General features: G+C 41.7%; 1 protein-coding gene across 1 annotated transcript in view; it reads left to right on the top strand.

Annotated features, from left to right (window-relative positions):
- The window catches only part of PLCE1 (phospholipase C epsilon 1), a 252,787-nt gene that overhangs the window by 89,789 nt on the left and 141,166 nt on the right, over positions 1-21,832 (top strand). Inside the window, exon 2 of the mRNA XM_069460026.1 lies at positions 3,814-4,102. Coding sequence (XP_069316127.1) covers positions 3,814-4,102 — 289 coding nt within the window. The remainder of the gene's footprint in view (positions 1-3,813; positions 4,103-21,832) is intronic.

Below are 21,832 nucleotides of genomic sequence, written 5' to 3' on the forward strand. Positions count from 1 at the left end.
GTGAGTGGGTCTAGTAAGAGATAATAACCTGAATTTGAAAGGTTTCCTGAGCATGTCTACCTCCACTTTGTCGACACTTCAGCATTTTCCAACACGTACCTTGAATTCTGCTCTTCTAGTGTTGGTGTGACTGGGATGTGTTAGTCTAGCTCTTGGTAGGAAGTTTTGATCTCTTTCTGGTTCTTTGTGGCAGGGGTGTTAGCAATGGTAATGGCAGCTCAGAGCTTCATTCTTAGAGCACTTCATCTTTTATTTCTTCAGACAAGTTTGAGAGCCTGGAAACAAGGGACTGATAGCAATCCCAAATGATTACTTAATATATCCATAGCATTTATATATGTTTATTAATGGTTTCATGGAGGTGAGTTGCAGTACCTTTTGAGAGCAGGAACTATGGCTTCCTCTCTGTATCCTCAGCAGCTAGCACAGGCAAGAGCACGCACAGGACACATTGGAGGAGCTGAGATCATGTTTGTTGTATGTATCTACATCCCTATCTTATTACGGCAACATACCCATGTCTCATTAAACACGTATATTAATGGGACCAGATCACTAGAGAGTGGTGGGGACTGGGCCACCTGGAGAACCCATGCCCCATCTAATGGCAGAAGGTCTAAGCTTTGACACCACATGGGAATGCTCAGTGTTACCAGATTGTCCCCTGTTTCAGGAGATGCTGTAACTTTAGATGTGTATGTAAACTTCCCTGATTTCAAACCATGTGCATCAGTTGAAACAGGTCTGTTATCTGAATGTAGCACCATGGCCAACAATTTGTGACCCCCCCCCCACATTAGGCACTTGTTGGCACCTTTCTATTGCATTATAACTGCCTGAAGGCCAGAGGTGGAAGGGAAGACACAGAATAAGGCAGAGATCAGACAGTGAAATCATAAGAGAGGAAAGACTTCAGGAAGGATGAGTGATCGTCTTTTTCAGAGACTCCACACAGGTCAAAGAAATGGGAATAAGAAAAGACCATTAGATTAAAGCAAATCGTTTGATACAAGACGATATCTACAGGCTAAGTGTTCTTTTAAAAAAAGAAATCCATAATCAAATAACATGGGAGATACTCAAACACTCAGTTATAGAAAATAAAATAGATTTCTTTACTCTAATCCATCTAATTATCTTTAGTATTCTATTATACAATGTAAATCTCCATAAGAGGGAATATTTACTGAGTTTTCCCAAACTTCTGTGTCTAAGGAGTCCTTAGGTCATGCATCCCCTCGTAGATCTAGTGTTTTGAGGAAAACACCTTGGAAAAGCTGGGTAAGGGACTGAATGAGCCGTTGGGAATCCATGAAGGCGTGATGTGGAAATTGGGATGCACACGGTGATGAGCAAGGGCACGGTGAGCCAGGGGAGCAGTGGGCAGGAAAGGGAAGTGGGCCAGCTCGTTAGAAACCAGGACCTGGCAGCATATACGTCTTTCTAAAACAAAACCATTTTAGTATCATTGTTCTGCTGGAAACAAAACAGAAAATCTCAAGGGTTGGTCTCTGATAGGTTAAATCTCTTTGCTTCAATGTTCCAGGCTTTCTCCCAGTGATTCCTACACTCACTCTCTGCTCTACACACCCTGCTCTACTTACTGTCCTTAGGATACATTCTGTGTTTTCCAGCCTCTTCACTCTTGCTCACATGGGGAGTTGCCTCCCCAGCTGATCCAATTAGAGCGTGCTTGCTTTCCAGGGCACAGATCAAATTCTGCTTTCCCTATTAAGTCTTCCTTAGCCATAAAGCTGCACAGTGGGCTCTTTTCCCTGAACTTCTAGAGCATTTACTTCTGAAGGACTTGCTCAGGACTTAGTGTATTGGGGATTACCTGTATGATTTGGAGCAAAGAGAAGAAAATCACTTCTTGGGCTCTGCAACTCTGCTCCCATTTGCCCTCACATACACCCAGATAAGCTTAGGATGATGCTGCCCGGCAACTCCACCACACTGGATTTCATAGACTGTGCTCTATAGTGACACAACCACCTGTTGTTCCTTGAGGGTAGAGAAGTGCATTCTCTTCTACAGACTTGCCCAACAGTAATGAGCACCATTTCTAGGCACTAGGGTGAGTATGTTTCATGCATTGTCTTGGTGAATTCCAACATCCCTAAGAAGGGGTATTATCCTCCCCATTTCATAGAGGAGGAAGCTGTCCCGAAACATTCAAGTCAGCTCATTTGTGGTCATGATCAGCTCTCTGATCATGTATAACCTCACATATGTGACCCCATACCTGGGTTCTTTCTCCATGGCCACATTGGCCACCAGAAATTTAATGACAGAGAATTGAAGCTAAGAATCCACACTCTGCTTTCCAGTGGCAAATATGTCACAGTAGGCAGAGGAAGGGAGAGTAGAAATCTAGTTAGGGTCAGCATAGTTTGAATATCATGAGGGTCCTGTGTATATTCTAGGGTCTCATAAGGACCTAGCACAGCTCAATAGGGGTCCTCTTCAGTGCCAGTGGGTCCTGGTTAAGATGGGATTTGGAGTGTGCTACATTGTGGAGGCACATGTATTGTCTGGAGTGCAGTGAGGTCTTCTCTTCTATGGCCCTTTGTCGATGTCACCAAAGAGGGTGACTCTCATTTCACCCAACTCTAAGCTCCTTGCTTTTATTCCTGTCTCCCTTGCTGGACTGTGAGCTCTTTCAGGGGAGAAGCTGCTTTATTTACCCAGACCTGACACAACGACTGGTATATAAATACATAATGACTGTTGGTTTGATGAATGAATGACAAGTCAACCAAGGCAGGGTGCTCAAGGCGGCATGATGGAGACAACACAATGTAGTATGCCTTTATTCCACCACCAGAGAGCTAGATTACCTCACCCCAACTTATGTTTCTTCCCTGTGTTTATACATTATCCAGAAATCTCTAGCTTCCCGGAATGCTTGACAAAACCCAAAACTTTCCTGCAATAATGTCAAACCTTCTAATTTTCAGGCTTTATCTTCTAAATTAGATTGTGAAATCCTATAGCACAAGAGGTGTGAGCTGCCTTTTGCACTTGCCCCATGTCTCCTGGCACAGCACCTTGCACAGAGCAGGGTCTGCACACACGCCTGTCGAATGGTTACATTGCACTGGGATGGATTGGAGACATGGTTGGGAACCTCTTCTAATAGTCCAGTCTTCCTGAGATAATACTTGGTGAATTCAGGTGATGAAGGAGGAGGAAATCAGGATAGAAACAGAGACAGGGTGGGCAAGATTTGTCAACTCATTGGATGTGGGAGGTGTGGGAGGAGAAAGAAAAAAAAAAAGGATTTAAAGACTTTGATCTCAGCTGATAGTTTGAAAGATTATGCCCAAGAGAGAAATAGAGACGTTCTCTTTCCCTGTGGTCCTCTCATCGTCACTTAAGTTTGGACATGGAGAAAAGATTTGCCATGAATGTCAGGCTGAAGCTTTCCATGGAGGCAGACAGACAGGGGACACAGTCCATAGGATAAAAAGGAAAGATTTGCCCTCTTCTCTCTGCAGAAGAGCTTTGCTCTGTGAAGGAGGAGGAGAAATTTGAGCTGAATATATTTTTGGTTGGTACAAAAATTGGTAAGTGCTCTGTTTGATAGCAGGGTTGTTTGAATGGCCTATTTCATAACTACACATAGCTTTCCCAAATAAATGGTGTCTGTAGAATGTTCAGGTTAATGCATGAGTCCAGTGTTCAAGAGTGTTTGCGCTTAGAGCAACTGAGCCTTCTTTCTTAATAAGTCATCTTGGCATTTTGTCAACAAGTTAATTTGCTTTTCTAAGAAACTAGATTAATACTTCCTGTACTTTGTGCTATTCGCAGATCTACAATGCAGTGAGAAGGGGAGAGGAAACAGAAGATACAGTTGGATCTCTATTCCATTTCTTCACAAAGCTCCCAGCCTCTGAGATAGCCCATGGAGGGATTAGCGTTGGTCCGTGCCTAAAGCAATGTGTCCGAGACACCGTATGTGAGTACCGTGCCACCTTCCAAAGGACTTCCATATCTCAGTACATCACTGGTTCTCTGCTAGAGGCAACCACATCTTTAGGAGCAAGAAGTGGCCTTCTCAATACTTTTGGAGGATCCACCGGACGAATGATGCTGAAAGGTAATGTCTGGAATTTCACTTTTAAATTTTCACCTTTTTACTATACAGAAGAATCTAAATTAACATGTGTGTGTCTCCTGATGGAAAATTGAGTCCACTATCAGTGACTTAAAGTAAAAGTGGCTGCTTTAAAAGAATATAAAAAGGTGGTTTCTTATTAAAGTCCCTTAAAGTGTAAACATTCCAAATAATAACCATTAACGTTTTGGAATTTCTTTTTCAAAAGAAGTAAATGGTTAAAATGCTATCTTTAATTTTTTAAAAAGTTATTCAGGCAGGAGGTGGTTTCTCCTAGCGGTAGTCCATGACAGATGTCAATGACTGTGATCAGATGCTAGTAAAAAAATATGGTCATGTGGTCACATTGAAAACAAACTATAGTTGGGAGGAGAGCGAAGTATAGATCTCCTTCATACACAGCATCAATAGGTTCCTCCATCTTAAAGGACAAGATAGGCAGGCATCCTGCTGAAAAATGGAAGCCAATGGAAAATGGGGTCCCTCAGCATTTGAATTTCCCAGCTACTTCCCACGAGTAGCAGCCAGGCAGGTCAGAAGTCAGAAATGGCAGTGCACCAAAGAATCTTGGAGACCGTGCACTACATAGCTGTCACAAGCCTCTTGGCAGCCTTCCCTGGCAGGAAGCTGCCAGACAGACAGGGACCATGCAGAGCAACGTTCCACTGCCTGGGGGTTGCCAAGAGCGCAATCTGACATCTGGCCATTAACCTCAAGGAGAGCAGCTATTGTTCCTCCACTCAAGCCCTGGGACCCAGGGGTAGCAGGCCAGTGACCTTCCTCCTTCATCCTCAACCTCCGCCATCCTGCCCCCACATACCCTGGTGCAGGCCCAAGAAGAACACCACCACCCCCATGTGTACCATGTTGGGTGCCATGTTGGTTTGTTTTCTGGAGTTGCCTTAACTTCTGGGGATGAGTTATAAATGATGAAGGAAGAAAAACACAAGATGTGGAAACACTGATCCAGAGACTAACAGGAAGAAACTTAGTATCATATGTCTTTCATCCATCCATTCAACATATTTTTTGAGCCCCTATTAGGTATTAGGTACTGGAAAGGGAACAAACCATAATTCCTGCCCTCATGAAGTTTATAGTCTCTAGGTAGTATGCAGTTTTCCCTAAGCACAGAATTCAAGGCTTCCCCACTCTGATGTGGCTTCCAGAGACTGCCAAGCTTGCATTCTCCATCATGCTCTTCCCAGGACGTTGGACTAAGATTGGCATCGCTTCAGTGTTTGTGACTGTATGCCAGGACCTCATCCTGCTAGTTAATCAGCCTGTGTCTATCACATACCCACTCTGCACCCAGCAGTGTGTAGGTGTTATGGGAGATCCTAATGATGTGTAAGTCAGTTTACTTGCCTTTAAGGTGTTTATGATCCTAATGAGGAGGCCAGATTTGCATGCAGCACACAATCAAAGAATAATGTGAAACTGCAGAGAGTTAAGTGCCAAATAATGTGGAGGTAAATCTTAAATGTTCGAAAAGTTTGGAGAGGAAGTTAATGTTCTAGATGAGGAATGACTTAGCCTGAAACATGAGACCTCAAGCAAACAAACAAAAGTCAACAAAAGCCCCATTCTTTCTTCCCCATGAATTACTAGGGACAGATCTCCATGCTCCCCAACCAAGGCAGGCATGTTTCCAGTTTTCTACAGACCTATGGGGAGAAAAAAGAAGGCTACTGGTTGGTACATCTGTTGCCCTGATAGTAACTTGACCTTGATTGCTATTTGCACTTCCCCATTCAGAGTAGAACACATAGATCAACATTCCCAGCTCTGAGACTCACTGGACCATCAGCTAATGTGTTATCTTTAAACTGGAGTTTTATGCAGTAGCTGGGAGTTTCTTTACCGTTTTTGTTTGGAGCTCCTTAGTGGTTTCCGATAACCCTCTGGTAGTTCCTGCCGAGTAACACAGTGGTCTGGTTGCTCTTGGTTCCAGGCTTATTTCTGTACTTTGGGCTTGCTCTCTTGGAAACCTGTTTCAGTTTCAGCATCCTGTCCCGTCTGGTTTTTAAAGTCTTTATGTGCCTTAGTTAAACATGTTTCTTTAACATGCTCTGGAAGAAAATGCGTCCAAAAACCAGATGCGTTTCTTACCACAAAAGATGATCAGTATGTGAGGTAAAGCATATGCTAGTTAGCTTGATTGAGTCATTCCACAATGTATACATATTTCAATACATCAGGTTGTACATGATAAATATATACAATTTTTATTTGTCAGTTTTTAAAAATTAAGTTAAAAAAAAGCAGATGGGTCTTCGGAGTCATGGAGTGTTCACAGAATCTGTAGGATTAGCATACAGTCTACTGGGTCTCGAGCTCATGGCCATATACTCTGCCAGGGGAGCTGGAGGACATGCTGGCTGCTGGGAGTTGGTCGTCTGCTTCTATTGTTCAGTACACGTCCTGTGGCCTAGATCCGGCCAACTGCTTTCAGCTTTGAATCGCTTAGGAAAATCTATGTGGAGTGTATAGTATACACTCAGTCGTCAGTTGATAAATGGGATGTGTTCTACTAGTTCATTTCTCAGGAGCTGTGTGGAACTTAGAACACTTTCCTGGAGAAGCAGTATTAAACATTTTGACTTGGTTCCCAGGCTCTAGTCTTCAAAACCCTCTTTAACCCATAACATAATTGAAATCTGTACACTTCCCATGGAATAAAGAGAAAACACTATTATTGGAATACTGAGCATCAGCCTCTTAGAAAAAGCAATACAAGTGAGTTAAAAGACTTTTCTTGTTGAGGGGAAATAATTTTAATTAAAGATGAATAAATAGTTAAAACTTCTCTTTTTTCTTCTTTTTTTTTTCTTTTTTTCTTTTTTGGTAGAGATGAGGGTCTCGAACTCCTGGTCTCAAGTGATCTTCCCACCTCAGCCTTCCAAACTCCTGGGATTACAGGCATGAGCCACCAGGCCCAGACAGAGTTAATACTTTGATGGAGATTTTCAAAAGAACTTTTAGCCAGTTCAGAGATTTTAGATATTGGCAGCTGTAGCTCTTTGTTATGGTTAATTACACTTCAAAACTCATGCCTATATGGAAGAATCAGAAAATTATCCCAGTAACATTTTTTTTCTTTTTTGTTTAAATGGGATACTTACAAATGGAATGAGGAAAAGCAGAAGATTTAAATTATTTTTTCCCCAGAGATAAAGGGAAAGGAAAAAAGTCAAAAGAATGACCTTTTCTATGGGAGAAATCATATTTGAAGTAGGTTAAGTGGAATTGAGAAAGGTATAGAAAAAGGAAGGGGAAAAAGACAAATGCCGTGTGATTCCACTTACATGAGGTACTTAGAGTGGTCAAAATCATAGAGACAGAAAGCAGAAAGGTGGTTGCAGGGTCTGGGGGAGGGGAGAATGAGGAGATAGTGTTTAATGGGTACAGAGTTTCAGTTTTGCAAGATGAAAAGAGTCCGGGAGATCAGTGGTGGTGATGGTTGCACAACAGTATGGATGTACTTAATACCACTGCACTGTACACTTAAAAATGTTGAGACAGTAAATTTTATGTTATGTATATTTTATCACAATAAAAAATAATTGAAGAAAAAAGGAGAGGCACATTATGTAGGCCTTTCATCCCAGGTCTGTTAAGCTGTTAGAAAGAACCGAGGAACTCCTCTTCTAGAAGCGGTTATGATTCCAAGATGGGGGGTGCAGTGGCCTGCAGTAGGTGAGAGTAGGAGAAGAAAATGCCCAATCAATTGATCGTTATTCACAAGTCGAGCATTGGAACTCAAGGCCTGATTGACCAGGGTTTTGCAGCATTGCAGCTTTTCCAGTCTATGGGATGGTAAAGACAGACAGACAGACAGCAATCAGTATACAAACATGCCAGTTTTCTGCCTTCGATGCTATCAGGGATGGTCTATGAAGCTGAAAGTTTGCCAAATAATGACAGAGATTTTCTAATATGAAGCCTTGATCCCCAAGGGTGTGCCCTTGATTACAAGGCTGTGCCATCTCAAAATGGACATACCGAGAGCTTATGCCATCCGGTCAGGGACTTCCACTGGTTTGTTGGCCCTGTCCCCTTCTCCTTCTCTGCATTAATCCTGTTAGAACTTCAGGACTAACATCTTATAGCAGTGGCAGTCAAAGGAATTATTGACATCAATAAGGAAGAAGTTTTCAAATTCATCACCTGCCTTTTCTTTTTTTCCCAATGTTTTGTTTTGTAATTTTCAACAAGGTAAAATGAAAAGGAAGTGGAAAAAGTGAGATAATTGGTGACAATGTAGAGCACAAAATAGCAAAATTAGAAAAATAAAATAATAATGAGAGGATTTGTCAAATGAAGTTTATAAATTAAAGAATTAAATATTACGTATAACCAGGACAAAACTTAGTTGCTTGTATTTAAATTATGCAGTAGAAAGGAAAATTCCACTGTTCATTTTTTAACTAGGTTGAGTGTATGGTATATGTGTGGAGAATAACTATATTAATATTGATCACATATAGGCTATAAATAAAATATTAATATGAAAACCAAAAGTACTTACAAATATAACATTCTTATTTGAAAATAGGAAATATATTGTTTCTGATAGAAAAGTGTAATATGTTTTCAATTTATTTTCTTTCACTATATAAGTATATACATTCCATTTGTATCTTTTTCTAAAATTCATAACTTTGTACATAAAAAAAAGAAGTCATAGTAATGTAACCAAAGCATTTGTATCCCCATAATATTCTGAAATTAAAAAAATAAATGAAATAAAATAAAATAAAATGTAAAAAAAATTCATAGTAGGAACATACACACAAGTTGGAACCGTGTGACTACACGTCATAAATAATTTAGTTTATAAAGGACATCTTAGTTGACTTCCTCATAATCAAAACAATTACCCTTTACACGCCTATGGCAGGGAAGGCATGTGCATAGTTCTAATTCCAAGGTTTAACTTTATTTAAAGAAATACCCTGACTTAATAGTTTTGTGGCTTTGAAATTATTTTCTTGGTGTTTAAAAGTATGTTTTTATGTAATACTGGGTATGTTTCTGTACCAGTTAATCAACCAACCACTGTGGGCCTAGTGCCGTGTCAGCTATCAGAGGAATGGAAAAGATCAGATCTAGAAGTATTCAGCCTGTAAAATGATATTTCTCATTTCAGAGAAAATTTAATATTGTTTAAGGTCTACTGAAGTAGCCCTTCCCATCTAAAGGAAATTCATAAAGTGCAGGACTGCGGAGTTGAAGGTGGTATCGATAGGTCAAAGGGCCAGGAAGTTTGGTGGGTACAGCACAAAAACGCTCTGTCTTGGGACACACCAGGAGTGTGACTCCACACCCAGGTGTAACCTAAGAGTATGTCTGTCTACTGGCTGTGAGCAAGGAATGTGACTCCATGCCCATGTGACCTCAACATGGCACTCCGTGCCCAGGTGTGAATGTATCCAGTTTGAGCTGGTTGACTGGCTGTGTTCAATTCTTTTATATGCCCTAATTTTGCTCCCATAAACTAGTTTATGAAAGGAAAAAACTTCTGTCCTATTTCTCAGTAAAAGTTTCGAAACAAGAAGGCAGGAAAAAAGGGAAGGAGGGAGGGAGAGAGGGAGAGAGGAAGGAAGAAAGGAAGGCAGACAGGCAGGCAGGCAGGCAGGAAGGAAGGAAATTAAGGGCTGGTTAAATCTTAATCAGTAAATTCAGAAAGGTGAACGGTGAGGACAGCAACACCCAGACAGGCATTTGGGGTTTCCGTATTTGAGCTGGTCATAAAAATGCGAAGTCCTGATTACAGAAACTCAGAATGGATGATATTCCAGAAATTTGTTGGTAAGATATTATAGTTATGTGAAACACTGTATCCAAAGAAACAACAACCATTAGATTCCAAGGCTTCCACCCAAAACTTGCTGAATATTTAAAATGAAGTCCTTAAAGATGATTTTTCAATGTTGACAATTAAATGTTCCAGAAAAACAAACTGGAATAAGACATTCTTGTGTTTATCCTGAAAGAGGCAGACTTAATTAGAGAAGGATAAAGAGCTGATGGATTACCCTGGAGAAGTCAAAAGATACATCTGAATTGGAGAGCAAAGAAAGAAGTTTAAGAATAGGGTTTAAAGCTGAAAAGGTTACCAATAGAAAAACAAAACTATTAATAAAAAATATAACTTGCAATAACTGGGAGAAGGGGCCAAATTCTTCATCTTTCATTGGGATGATTGAACACGTTATTCTTTTTTTTTTTACTTTATTTTTTATTTCAGCATATTATGGGGGTACAAAAGTTTAGGTTATGTATATTGCCCTTGCCCCCCCTACCCCCACAGTCAGAGCTTCAAGCGTGTCCATCCCCCAGATGGTGCACATCACACTCATTATGTATGTATACACCCATCCCCTCCCTCCCATCTGCCCGACACGCAATTAATGTTATTTCTATATGTGCACTTAGGTGTTGATCAGTGAACACATTATTCTTAAAAGGGAATATATAAAATAATAGGGACATAAACATTTTTTAAAGGAGGGAGATAACTGCCAAAGAATAGATGCAGAATCTACAAAAGTGGTTACCTCCAAGAGAGGCCTTTTACTTGTCATCTTCTACCCATCTATACTGTTTGAATTTTAATTTCCATTTATAATTTTTTGAATTTTAATTTCCATTTATAATTTTTAAAGGAGGCTTTGGAGCCTATGTGAAGCTTCTGATAGATTTAAGCCCCTCGTGTCCAATCTTCTTGTCAGCAGCCATGATGAAGAGACCATATGGACCTCACATTCAAAGGAAAGAAAGGGCAGAAGAGGGGAGGATCACAGGCTTTGCTGAAGTAAGGTGGAGAGAGGGCCTCACTAAGAATAAGACAAGTGTTATTTTAGGCTGTCTTTGTCCTGTTAGGAATGTCAGCCTCTGGGTTGCTTCATGGTTAAAAGAAATTGAACGTGAACATCATTCTATCTTGGGTTTGAGTCTTAACATCAATGCTATGTCATCTTGAATAGGTGACTATATTTGTAGGCTTCAGTTTCTGCATCTGTAAAGTGGGAATGAAAGCAACAACTTCATAGAGTTGTCTTGAGGATTAAGTGTGATAATGTATATAACGAAGTTAGCATAGTATCTAGGACCTATTATGTATTCAATAAATCTCGTATGTTAATGATGGTCAAGCTGAGGAGGAGGATAACAATAATGGTGATAATGATGATTTCCACCACTCTTTACTGTAGCACCTTGAAATGCCAGCCCCCCACTGTTCTTAATTCACATGCTCTGTGGTTAACTCAGTCATAGATGCACACGAGAAGATAATGTACCCTCTGGGTTGTCCTGGCTGTGGACTCAGGGTACTAGCAACCCTGGGACACTTGAGAGGAGGGATCTAGTGGCTGGGGCGGTCACACCTGTGTAAGTCCTTTAGTGAGATTTTCCGTAATTCCCATACATTAGGCCATTTATTCATTCATTTATTTAACCAGTATTTGTTAAGCATTTATTCTGTAGCAAGGGTATAACAGTAAACAAGATGCAGTCTTTACTTTCAAGGAATTTGCCTGCTAATGGAAGACATGGACAAATAAACATGCAATTTTAGGATGGTATAAATGTTATAATTGCAATAAGCACAAGATATAGGGACCCAAAGGGAAGTCCCTGTACTATCTTAAGTCACATCTGAGGTTTCTAAAACCAATTAAGGGCCTGGAGAAGTACTTGTGAACAGGTATTTAATCAGGGAACAGGTATTTCACCAGGGAATACAAGCCCTGACATATATTAATATAATGAAGTTTCTGTTGTTTCTATTTAATTCTACTTAATTCTTGGTTCTCTTGTTTCTGCTGATATCATATCTATTCCCTCCAGAGTAGAAAAGATGCTAGGCATTTACTCCTGGTTTGGGACCCTTGTCTAAAAATTCTATGATTGGTGCAAAATTTAGTGTTCCAGTTAAAATTTGTACATTTTTATGAAGATAAATTGCTCATTATAATACAACTAAATGAGATTTTTTTCAGTCATGAAATCAATCCTTTTGAGGGTTTCTAAATTGTTTATTTTCTCAAAGACTAAAACTCATTTAAATGAACTATGAAAATTCTTGTCCATGGGAACATTTATAGAACATAATGGAATATGCTTATAATCTGTTTATAATAACATGTGGGTCAGTAGCAAATATTTAAGAGAAAAAAAAGAGAAGATCTTAAGATAGTCTGAGTCATTATTTAAACTTCTGTTGGAATTGAGTCTTCAAATCAAGAAATAATAAAGAAATTAGTAGTACAGTTAAAATAATAAAGGGGCATTTTTAAGGGTGTTTAATTTTTGATGGACTGAATTTTAACAGAGGATTTTTTACTATCCTCAGGAAAGTCTAAAATGTTTAGTCAACTGGAAATACATATTTGGTATTTTAAGTTCTTTTTAACTTCTTATTTCATTATAATAACAAACTTTAAAAAAATGTTTTCTATAATGTTAATGCCACAAGTGATTCCATGAAGACCTGAGCAAATGTGTGCTTCAACATTGCTAAGGCTCTCCCTGTGAATTTTATAGTCCCCAGAAACACCCTGTGTAGCAGTGGTGGGTGTTTTGTCCCTGTTTAAATCCAGAGTCACACTTTGGCATTAATACTCAGTGTCATCCAAAATGCATTCAAACAGATATTGGGAACATGGAGGGGAACAGAGAGTACAAAAGGTTTCAGAGACCCTGGAAACTCACAAGATCTGGGTGCGTAGACTACCGAGTCGAGAAACAAAATCCTTAACTGGGTGGGTTGCCCAACCCGTAGTGGCAAAGCCAGTATTTGATAACAAGCCTGATTCCCAAACCCACATTCTTAACCACTAGGAAACATTCCAGTATTATCTCCCACAAAGGGATCCTGTGTCATAACTTACACCACGTATGTGTGTGTACATACATACAGTACAACACAAAACCCCAGGTTTGAACATAGGTCCATCTGACTACAAATCTGATGACTTTCCCACATACCTTCTGTTTCCTCTTTGCCCTAGAAACCTCCAAGGACTTCAGGGATATTCGTGGAAGTGGTTTCCTTCCATTCTTCAATATGGGCACTTAGAAGGGTAGTTGGGGGTCTTCCCACCTAAAGCTGCATAGTCATAGCACAGTCAATCAAATGGAAAAAGCAGCAGCAGCTCCTATTAGCTAATGGACTGAGTAAATGTATCCCACTCTGCAAAAGAAGCTACATGGTCCCTGGCCCATGGAAAGGGCTCAGACACTATTTGTTGAATAAATGAATGAATGAATGAACACCTGCACAGCTCCAGGCTAACACACAGTTACCTGTCTAAAACCTGAAAGGAACACTTGAAGGTATCTGGTTTTCTCCTGTGAGCATCACCAACATTAAAAATTAATTTACCAGGAGTAACTGTTTTTAAAGCATTATTTGCAAAAATCATTTGGGCTGGTCCCAGCCCTCCCTGTTTTTTTTTTTTTTTTGTTGTTGTTGTTGTTGTTTGTTTGTTTTATTTTTTGAGACAGGGTCTTGCTTTGCCACTCAGGCTAGAGCACAGTGGCATCATCGTAGCTCATTGCAACCTCAAATACCTGGCCTCAAACAATCCTCCTGACTCAGCCTCCAGAGTAGCTGGGACTATAGGTGTGAGCACCACATCTGGCTAATTTTTCCATTTTTAGGAAAGATGGAGTCTCACTCTTGCTCAGGCTGGTCTCAAAATGTCTGGCCTCAAGCAATCCTCCTGTCTAGACCTCCCAGAGTTCTAGGATTACAGGTGTGAGCCACCGTGCCCAGCCCCAGGTGGACTATTAATGCCTCCCCCAGCCACCCACACACACCACTCTCAGTGACATCTAGGAGTCATAGCAGGGCTTCACTCATACCAGAGAAGTGAAAATTTGTTCCTCATGGACCAAATCCAGACCATGTGTGTTTTTCTTTGACAGCTTCAATACTTAAAAATTGGGAAATTTTGCATTAAAATATTGAGTTCTGGCTTCTCTGGCAACCCTAGACCCTATTCTCCCTTGGCCAGTGGACTGGCACTGACCCACGCTAACCACCCCGCCCCAGAAGAAACACACCAGCTCCATAACCGATACACCTGGCCCCGTGCCCAGGTGGCCTCCCTCCCTGCTCTGCCCTCATTACCTTCCCTGTCTAGCCCTAGCGCTGTGGCCATCTCCGTTTGTGACCCTTGAATTGTATTCTGAGATTCACATACACATACTGTGGAGCACTTCAGTTCAAGGATTTTGGAGGTGAACTGGGAGTTAGGGCAAAGGAGAGAAGGTCTCTAGACACTCACAGGGCATCTTTGAACAGGCTTCTGCTTGGGGTCTCCCTGGGAGATACGGGCAGCGTTCCAGGCAGGGAAAGCAGGCGAGATAAAGTGCCATGGTGGGAATGTGGCTGGGAAACAATGAAGAAATGGTGCAGTGGGTGTAGTGAGAGGTGAGGTTCATTTGTTGGATGTGGTTCCAATGTGGACAGCGAGGTGCAAATTTGGATCTAAAAGCATTAGAGAGCCACTGCAGGCTCTTAACCAGGTTGAATTTTAGGAAAGTCAGAGGAACAGTGGCCTGTTAGGGCCAATAGCCTGGAGGCACCCTCCACGGGGAGGAGGGTGGCAATTACAAACCGGAATGATTTTTCCTGGATTAGGAGCTGGTGCACTCAAAATAAAGGGCCAGAAGGCAGCGTGAGCCCACTAAGTTTTCATTGGCGTGAGGCACTGGTTACAGAAAAAGGACTAGTCTTGAAAATTTAACGTCACCGGCAGAAAAAAATGAAATGTAATAAAAATTACAGTCGGTTAAGAATGGAGGCATTTTTACTACGACACAGCACCATTGTAAAAAACCTCCAAGCTCGTGCCAAAGGGTAGATGCTGCTAAACTTCTCTCCCCTGAGCCAGGGCATTTGAGTGCTGTTGGCACAGTCGGCTGGGCCAGAGCGGCTGGGAGCAAGGCTTCCTCCGGGCTTACGTACAGCATAGATCTTGCCCAAATGTGGAAAACCTTTAGGGACGTTAAAAGCATTAGGGATCCGTAGCCCTGACTTGAACTAAGCAGAATAAACAAACCCCTGCCCAAATTGGAACTCACTGGATGACTTTGAGAATTATCCAAGGGGAAAGGCTGAAGGCCTTAAGGGTCTTCGAGTGGGTTAATGTCCTGTTTCAGCTGCTTAGCTCAAGTCTGATGAGACTTGATGTGTGCTTCGCTTTGTCCTTTTTGAAATGTCTTAACATCTCGGTTGCAAACCCACAAATGGATTGCATTCTGAACCTATAGCATATATGATACTTTTTTTTTCTGCTAATGGGATATTAAAGCCCAAGTTAGACCTTGTACGTTACAGATTCAAGAACTGGGTTGGAAACGTTCCAGAGAGCATTCATATTTTCCATGGACAGGGTCTTGGTAAGTTCCCAACCTTGATTTCTATTTTCAATATCCTTTGTCACTATTTCCAGCCTAATAGTTTAGGTTTTCTCTATGCATGGTGTCCTGTAACTTTGTGTCTCTCTCACAGTTAAGTGGCATCAATGTCAGACTCATTTTTTACTCCATTTTTTTAAAAAGGGGGAAGCAGATTAGAAAATGATGAATGTTCATTCATTCAATAAGCAGTCAATTTGGTACCTGCTGTGAACAGGGCACTACAATAGACACTGTCTGGGGACAGTGGCATGGCTGGACTAAAGAAGAATGAAAACAGTATCTGGATTCCCTGATGTTCACAATCTGTTAAAAGCGGAGATGGGCACAGAGATAGGAAACCAAAGCCCAGAGCCAAGCCCTACATGGTCACAAATCCAGAGCTCACAGAAGCGTGCTCTGAACCAGCGTGGAGCTGCCATGGAGCTCTTACCCTGCCTCTAGTCCACCTCTAGGAAACACAATGTAACGTAGCACAACATAGGAAACATCTGTAGCGTGCCTGCCACGGCCCTACTCTAGCTAGAACTGCAAACAGTGAGAAAAAGCACTGTTCTTAACTCTAAGAGTTGGTGATTCAGCTGCCAGAGACAGACGTGTGAACAGGTGGTTACGTGGTAGTGGGATACACAAGGCAGAGGTCAGAGATGAAGAAAGTGGGGTTTGGTGGCAGACCGGAATCCCAGATCACCCACATACGAGCTGCATGGTCTGGGGCAGGTTACTTAACTCCTCTCTTCCTAAGTTTCATCGTCTTACTTATCAAAGGGGACAATGCAGACACTTGCCACAGGGAGTTATACTGGGATAAAACAGATGAATTAATATGTATAGAGTGATTAGATCACTGGCCAAAAAATGTCGAGATGGAGAGAAGAAGGCACTGAGAAATGGCAAGAGCAAAGGCTTAGCCGCAGGACGGGGCTCAGGGTAGGGGCTGGAGGGTCAGGTCCGGCAGGAGTGTGGGAACACGCAGGGGCTGTGGGAAGCAGAACCAGAAAGGGCGCCCTGGTCGGAAGCTGCGATGGGCCCTGCGTCAAGGCAAACCTCAGGAGGCAGGGACCGGGGACAGCAGCTCCTCCGGGCTCTTGCCTTCCCGGCTTGTTTGTCCCATCCGTGCCAGGCCCTTCCCACTGTGCCAAGGTGCATCAGCCTGTCCTGGGAGGCCCCTCCGTCTTCCTGCCTAGCTCACTGGATCGCGCACAGGCAAATCCCTTTTCCCCTTTTCTAGCTAAGCCATGAGGAAGATGAAATGCTTTAATGCAAAATGTTCCTTTCAAAAGAAAACAGAGAAAGGATGGAGGGAAGGGAGGATGGGAAAAGGGGATAAAAGGAGGGAAAGAAAGGGGAAGGGGAAGGAAAGAGAAGGCAAGGGCACACAGATGCACAGAAACAGACACATTCAGCAAGGCACAGACCTCATTTATCAAAAGTGGGTCACAGATCAGCCTTGCCAGGGACTTAGTTGTAGGACTTCCAGTTCTTATTCTAGTTCTTGCTTCTGCCCTGAATGTCTGGACTGGGAGAGATTAAACCAGCAATCTGAGAAGAGTCTGCTGGCATGGCTGCCTTGTCTCTTCCAGAACCCTCTGACATCTCCACAGAGGACCCCAATCCTTCCATCCCTGTGTCCCTGTTTGTTCCACTCTACCTTGAAGTCTAATCCTCAACCCAGAAGGTAGCTTTAAAAGCTTGGTGTGGGCTGGGCACAGCGACTCACGCCTGTAATCCTACCACTTTGGGAGGCTGAGGCAGGAGGATCATTTGAGGCCAGGAATTTGAGGTTGCAGTGAGCTATAATGATGCCACTGTACTCTAGCCCAGGTGTCAGAGTGAGATCCTGACTAAAAAAAAAATCTTGGTGTAGTCAGTTCACACCCTACTTGAGTCAGTCTTTGACCCCTTAGGGCACTGATCTGAGCCAATCAAGTTCACAGAAAACTAACTTCTAAACCCAGATGCCACTTGGCAATTTCTGAGAGCTACATGCGGCTCAGTCACTGCACGTACTAAAAAACAACAGCAATCGTTAACAACTGCCCTTTATTGGACCAGGCACTACATGCCAAAAACTCTTCTAAGTGCTTTACCAGCATCAACCTTCCTGCAACTGAAAGTGTGGTCCCAGAACCAGCAGAATCTCATGCCTTGTCTGAGACCTCATGAGTCAGAAACTGTACTTCTCAGATAAAATCTGGGTTCAAGTCCCAGCCATGCCAGTTATTAATTGTGCAACCTTAATCTTTTCTCCCCTGCCTTCTATCTGCAATCCCTTGGTCTCATTCAGTTTGAAGATCAACTTTAAAATACTCCCAGCCATGGATAAAATGTTTGGGCATTCTCTTGGGTGCCCAGGGTCTGTAGGCAACAATGGTAAAAGCCACTCAGAGTGGCCAGAGGGCAGTTCTGGTGATGACTGTTTCTTTAGAGAGAGCAGAGCTGGCCAGTTGGGCCCCTTTAGGTGAAGGGATTACAGAGTAACTAGATACAATCCACCAGCTGTCAAAATATAATCTCCCAGTATTTTTCATATTTATATCTGTAACTGTAGACAAAAAGGAAATTGCCCTGAAAGAAATAACTGACCAATGAGTAATTAAGACTTCAACAGAATAAAGGAGCCACATGTCTTATGTGTATAAATGACCTATAAGTAAATATTAACAAACTTCCAGTGTATATGACAACCTGCTGGGAGTTCACATGGAAACATGCAGGCCTTCCATTAATAACCCAGCCACTGATGAGTGTTGTAGGTGTGTCTCATGTAATCCTCAAACAACCTGGCGAGGTAGAATTATGAGCCCCATTTCAAAGGTGAGAAAACTGAGGCTTAGAGGCTAAGTTGCTACTTCTACAAATTTCAATTATTGAAGAAGGAGACCAAGAAAAGAGAAGATAGCTGGTGGCTTTAGCCCCTCTGTTGTCCTGAGCTATTCTCTTTTGTCCCCAAACTCGCCAGCCCCGGTCCACAAACCCAAGGCCGTGTGGTTAGATTTAGTAGGTATCCTGTTTTAGCAGGCTATTAGAAGATGACACGGTGACCTCACCCCACTTCCAACCTCAGAAGTGTGCCAAAGTATTCATTCTAGCCACATAGGATATTTTACCTGTGAGGAGTTTAGGAAAATTGATTTGTACCATCATCTCATATCTTTAGTGATGCGTGTACTCTTTCTAGCAGGGAGTTCACGGGAAGCTGACTGGGTGACCTGCCCTGCTCTGAAAGGTTAATTATAAGATTAAGCAACTAGAGAGAGGCTAAGCCGGGACTTGAACTTGGGTCTCTCTTACTTCAAAGCCCAGGCCCCTGAACACACTCCTTTACTTGGTATGCAGCCCTGGGGAGGCCTCTGGTAGGAGGAGGCATCTGCAGTGAATGAAGGTGTCCAAGGCTCTCAGGCCCGCAGCCCTGGTTTGCACAGTGAGCTGGCAGCAGTCCAGCAGGGAGGTCACAGATGGCAGGTGTGACAGCCTGGGCTGTCCATGTCCAGCTGTGGGGGCCAATGCCTCCTGTGTCTGTACTGCTCAGGCTCACCAGAGAGAGGCCAACAGCTGTTCCTCTAGGTCCTATGGCTGTTTTACACCAAATCAGAGAAACTGATCTTGGGAAGGAAATGGGAGGTCTGTCCCAGACCTGTGTAAACCATGGGTATTTTCTTTACACATTTCACTGGGCTGGACTCCATCCTCCCACCTCGCACTGCCATCATGGCCATCATCTCACAGGGCCAAGTGGCCTTTCTAATCCCCTAGACTTTGGCCCAAGGGGGGTTTCCTCAGGATTCCTCTTGGTCTTTCACAGCACAGGACAATCAGGAGACTGTTGCAAACATGCATGCAGGTAGGAGCCAGGAGAATGGACAGGAAGGGACCAATTCTCAAGACAACTGGTGGAGGAATAGATACAAACTCTGCCCAGGACATGGAGGAATAACAAATACCTTTAAGATTTTGGACCTGGAAAAGTGAAGGTAGTGCTTTTATAAAAAGAATATGAAAAGTTAGATCCAGTTTGGATGTCTTAATGTTGAGATGCTGGGACATTCAAGTAGATACTCCCCACAGAAGCATCAGGATTTGATTGGAGTGAGAGGTCAAAACTGGAGTTATACATTTGCAAGCCGTCTGCTTAGCTGTAATGGTTACAACTTGAGAATGAGAGACAGGTGATCAGAGGACTGAGCCCTGTGAGTTCAGGCTGAAAGGTTGCAAGGAGGCCCAGACGCCAGTACCATGGCTGGAGTTAAGAACAAAGCCACGATAGTGTAGTGTCCTGAGCCAGGACTCACAGGGAGGGCCATGAGGTTGGGCTTAAAGTTGCAGATTATCAAACTCTCTCCATGTAACATCTTTATGGTGATTTTAATGCACCCAATCATAATGTCCCCAAATGGGTCACTAGTCACTTCGGCATAGCTGTTTTTTCCTATTAAAAGTGGGTTTGACTTTATCAGTAAAGATATTCTACTTAAATCATCATAGTCAAAAATCATTAAATACATAATTAAATATAAAACAGTTCCTATATAGCCTTGTCCACTACTAGATTAGGTACATCACATAGGTTGAATCCACATAGTAAGTGCTCAATGAGTACTAGACTTTTAATACAATTTGGTCAACAAGTGGAACACTGCAAATCTATAACCTTCCAGGTTTTGGTCCCATTTCAGTTGAAAAATGGAAATGAACAGTTTTGAGTTCCCACATAAATGAAACTCTGATACCCAAACTGTCAGGAATGGTTAAAGAGCATGGGCTTTGGAGTTACCTGGGTGTGGTTCAGAATTCTGGCCTCACTACCTGTGAACATTTGGGAAAGTTATTTAACCCCTCTTTGTTTCCTTGGCTATAAATTGAATATTAATTATACATCAGCCATAGAGTTGCTGGTAGGACTAAGTAAGATACTTAAGTAAAATTTTAGCAAGTAACATTCTTAGCTGAACAGCAGGTTCTGTAAGGGTTAGCAAGTAATATTCTCAGTACCATTACTGTTGGCTTTTGTAGGGGAAAAAAAATGTTTCCAAGTCCATATGTGTTTTTCTCATTAAGTTAAGTGACTTTGACCTACCCAAAGTCTGGTACAGGTCATTTCTGCAACAATATGTTCTAAATCAGAAATATCATGCACTGGTTTTCTTTTAAGTCATAGAGCTATTTTAACTGATACTCGTCAAGGGTTGAAAATGTGATTATGATAACAAACAACAAGAAGGAGTATGTGTTCAACATTAATTTTTTAAAAAATATATGTATTTTCTTTCTTTAAAACAAACAAATTTTAAAAATAGAGTGTTTGTGATTTGAAGTCATGGTTATAGTCATGTCCCAGTTTGCCATCTGTACGGGCCCATGTGACAGCCAGAATTGCAAATAGACAATAAATGTTGGTCTTATACAAAGCTCTTCTTGGTTACACTGTACTTAAGTTAGTCATGTATTCATATAAAAGTGAAGGCAGAGTTAAACATATAAAAATGGATCAATGTTAATATTAATATTATCTATTAATATGTCATATTAATAGAATAATAGACAAAAACCAGATGATTATTTCCATAGACACAGAAAAAGCATTTAACAAAACCTAACACCCTATCATGAAAATAACACTCAACATAATAGGAATAGAAGGGAACTTCCCCAACCTGATAAAGTGCATCTATGCGAAACCCACAGCTAACATTATGCATAATGGTGAAAGACTAAAAGCTTGGGTCAGGAACCAGACAAAGATGTGCTATAGGTTCTAGCCAGGGCAATTAGGCAAGAAAAAGAAATAAAGCCGTCCATAGATGACATGATGTCATATATAGAAAACCCTAAGGAATACACAAGAACACTACTAGAATTAATAAATGAGTTCAGTAAGGTTACAGGATATAAGACCTGTTGTATTTCTATAAACTAGCCATGAACAACCCAAAAATGAGATTAAGAAAACAATTCCATCAACCTAAGTGTTGATCAGCGCATGAGTAGATAAAGAAAATGTGATATATACATGCCATGGAGTATAACTCAGCCATAAAAAGGAATGAAATAATGTCTTTTGCAGCAACTTGAATGGAACTGGAGACCATTATCCTAAGTGAAGTGTCTCAGGAATGGAAAAACAAACACCACATGTACTCACTAATAAATTGGAACTAACCAATGGGCACACCAATGTGCACAGAAGGAAGTAAAAGTCATTGGAAATCAACAGGGAGGGGGAAAAGGGGAGGGACAAAACCCCACCTAACAGATACAATGAACACTATTTAGGTG

Source organism: Eulemur rufifrons, chromosome 28, assembly GCF_041146395.1.
Source record: "Eulemur rufifrons isolate Redbay chromosome 28, OSU_ERuf_1, whole genome shotgun sequence".
NCBI lineage: Eukaryota > Metazoa > Chordata > Mammalia > Primates > Lemuridae > Eulemur > Eulemur rufifrons.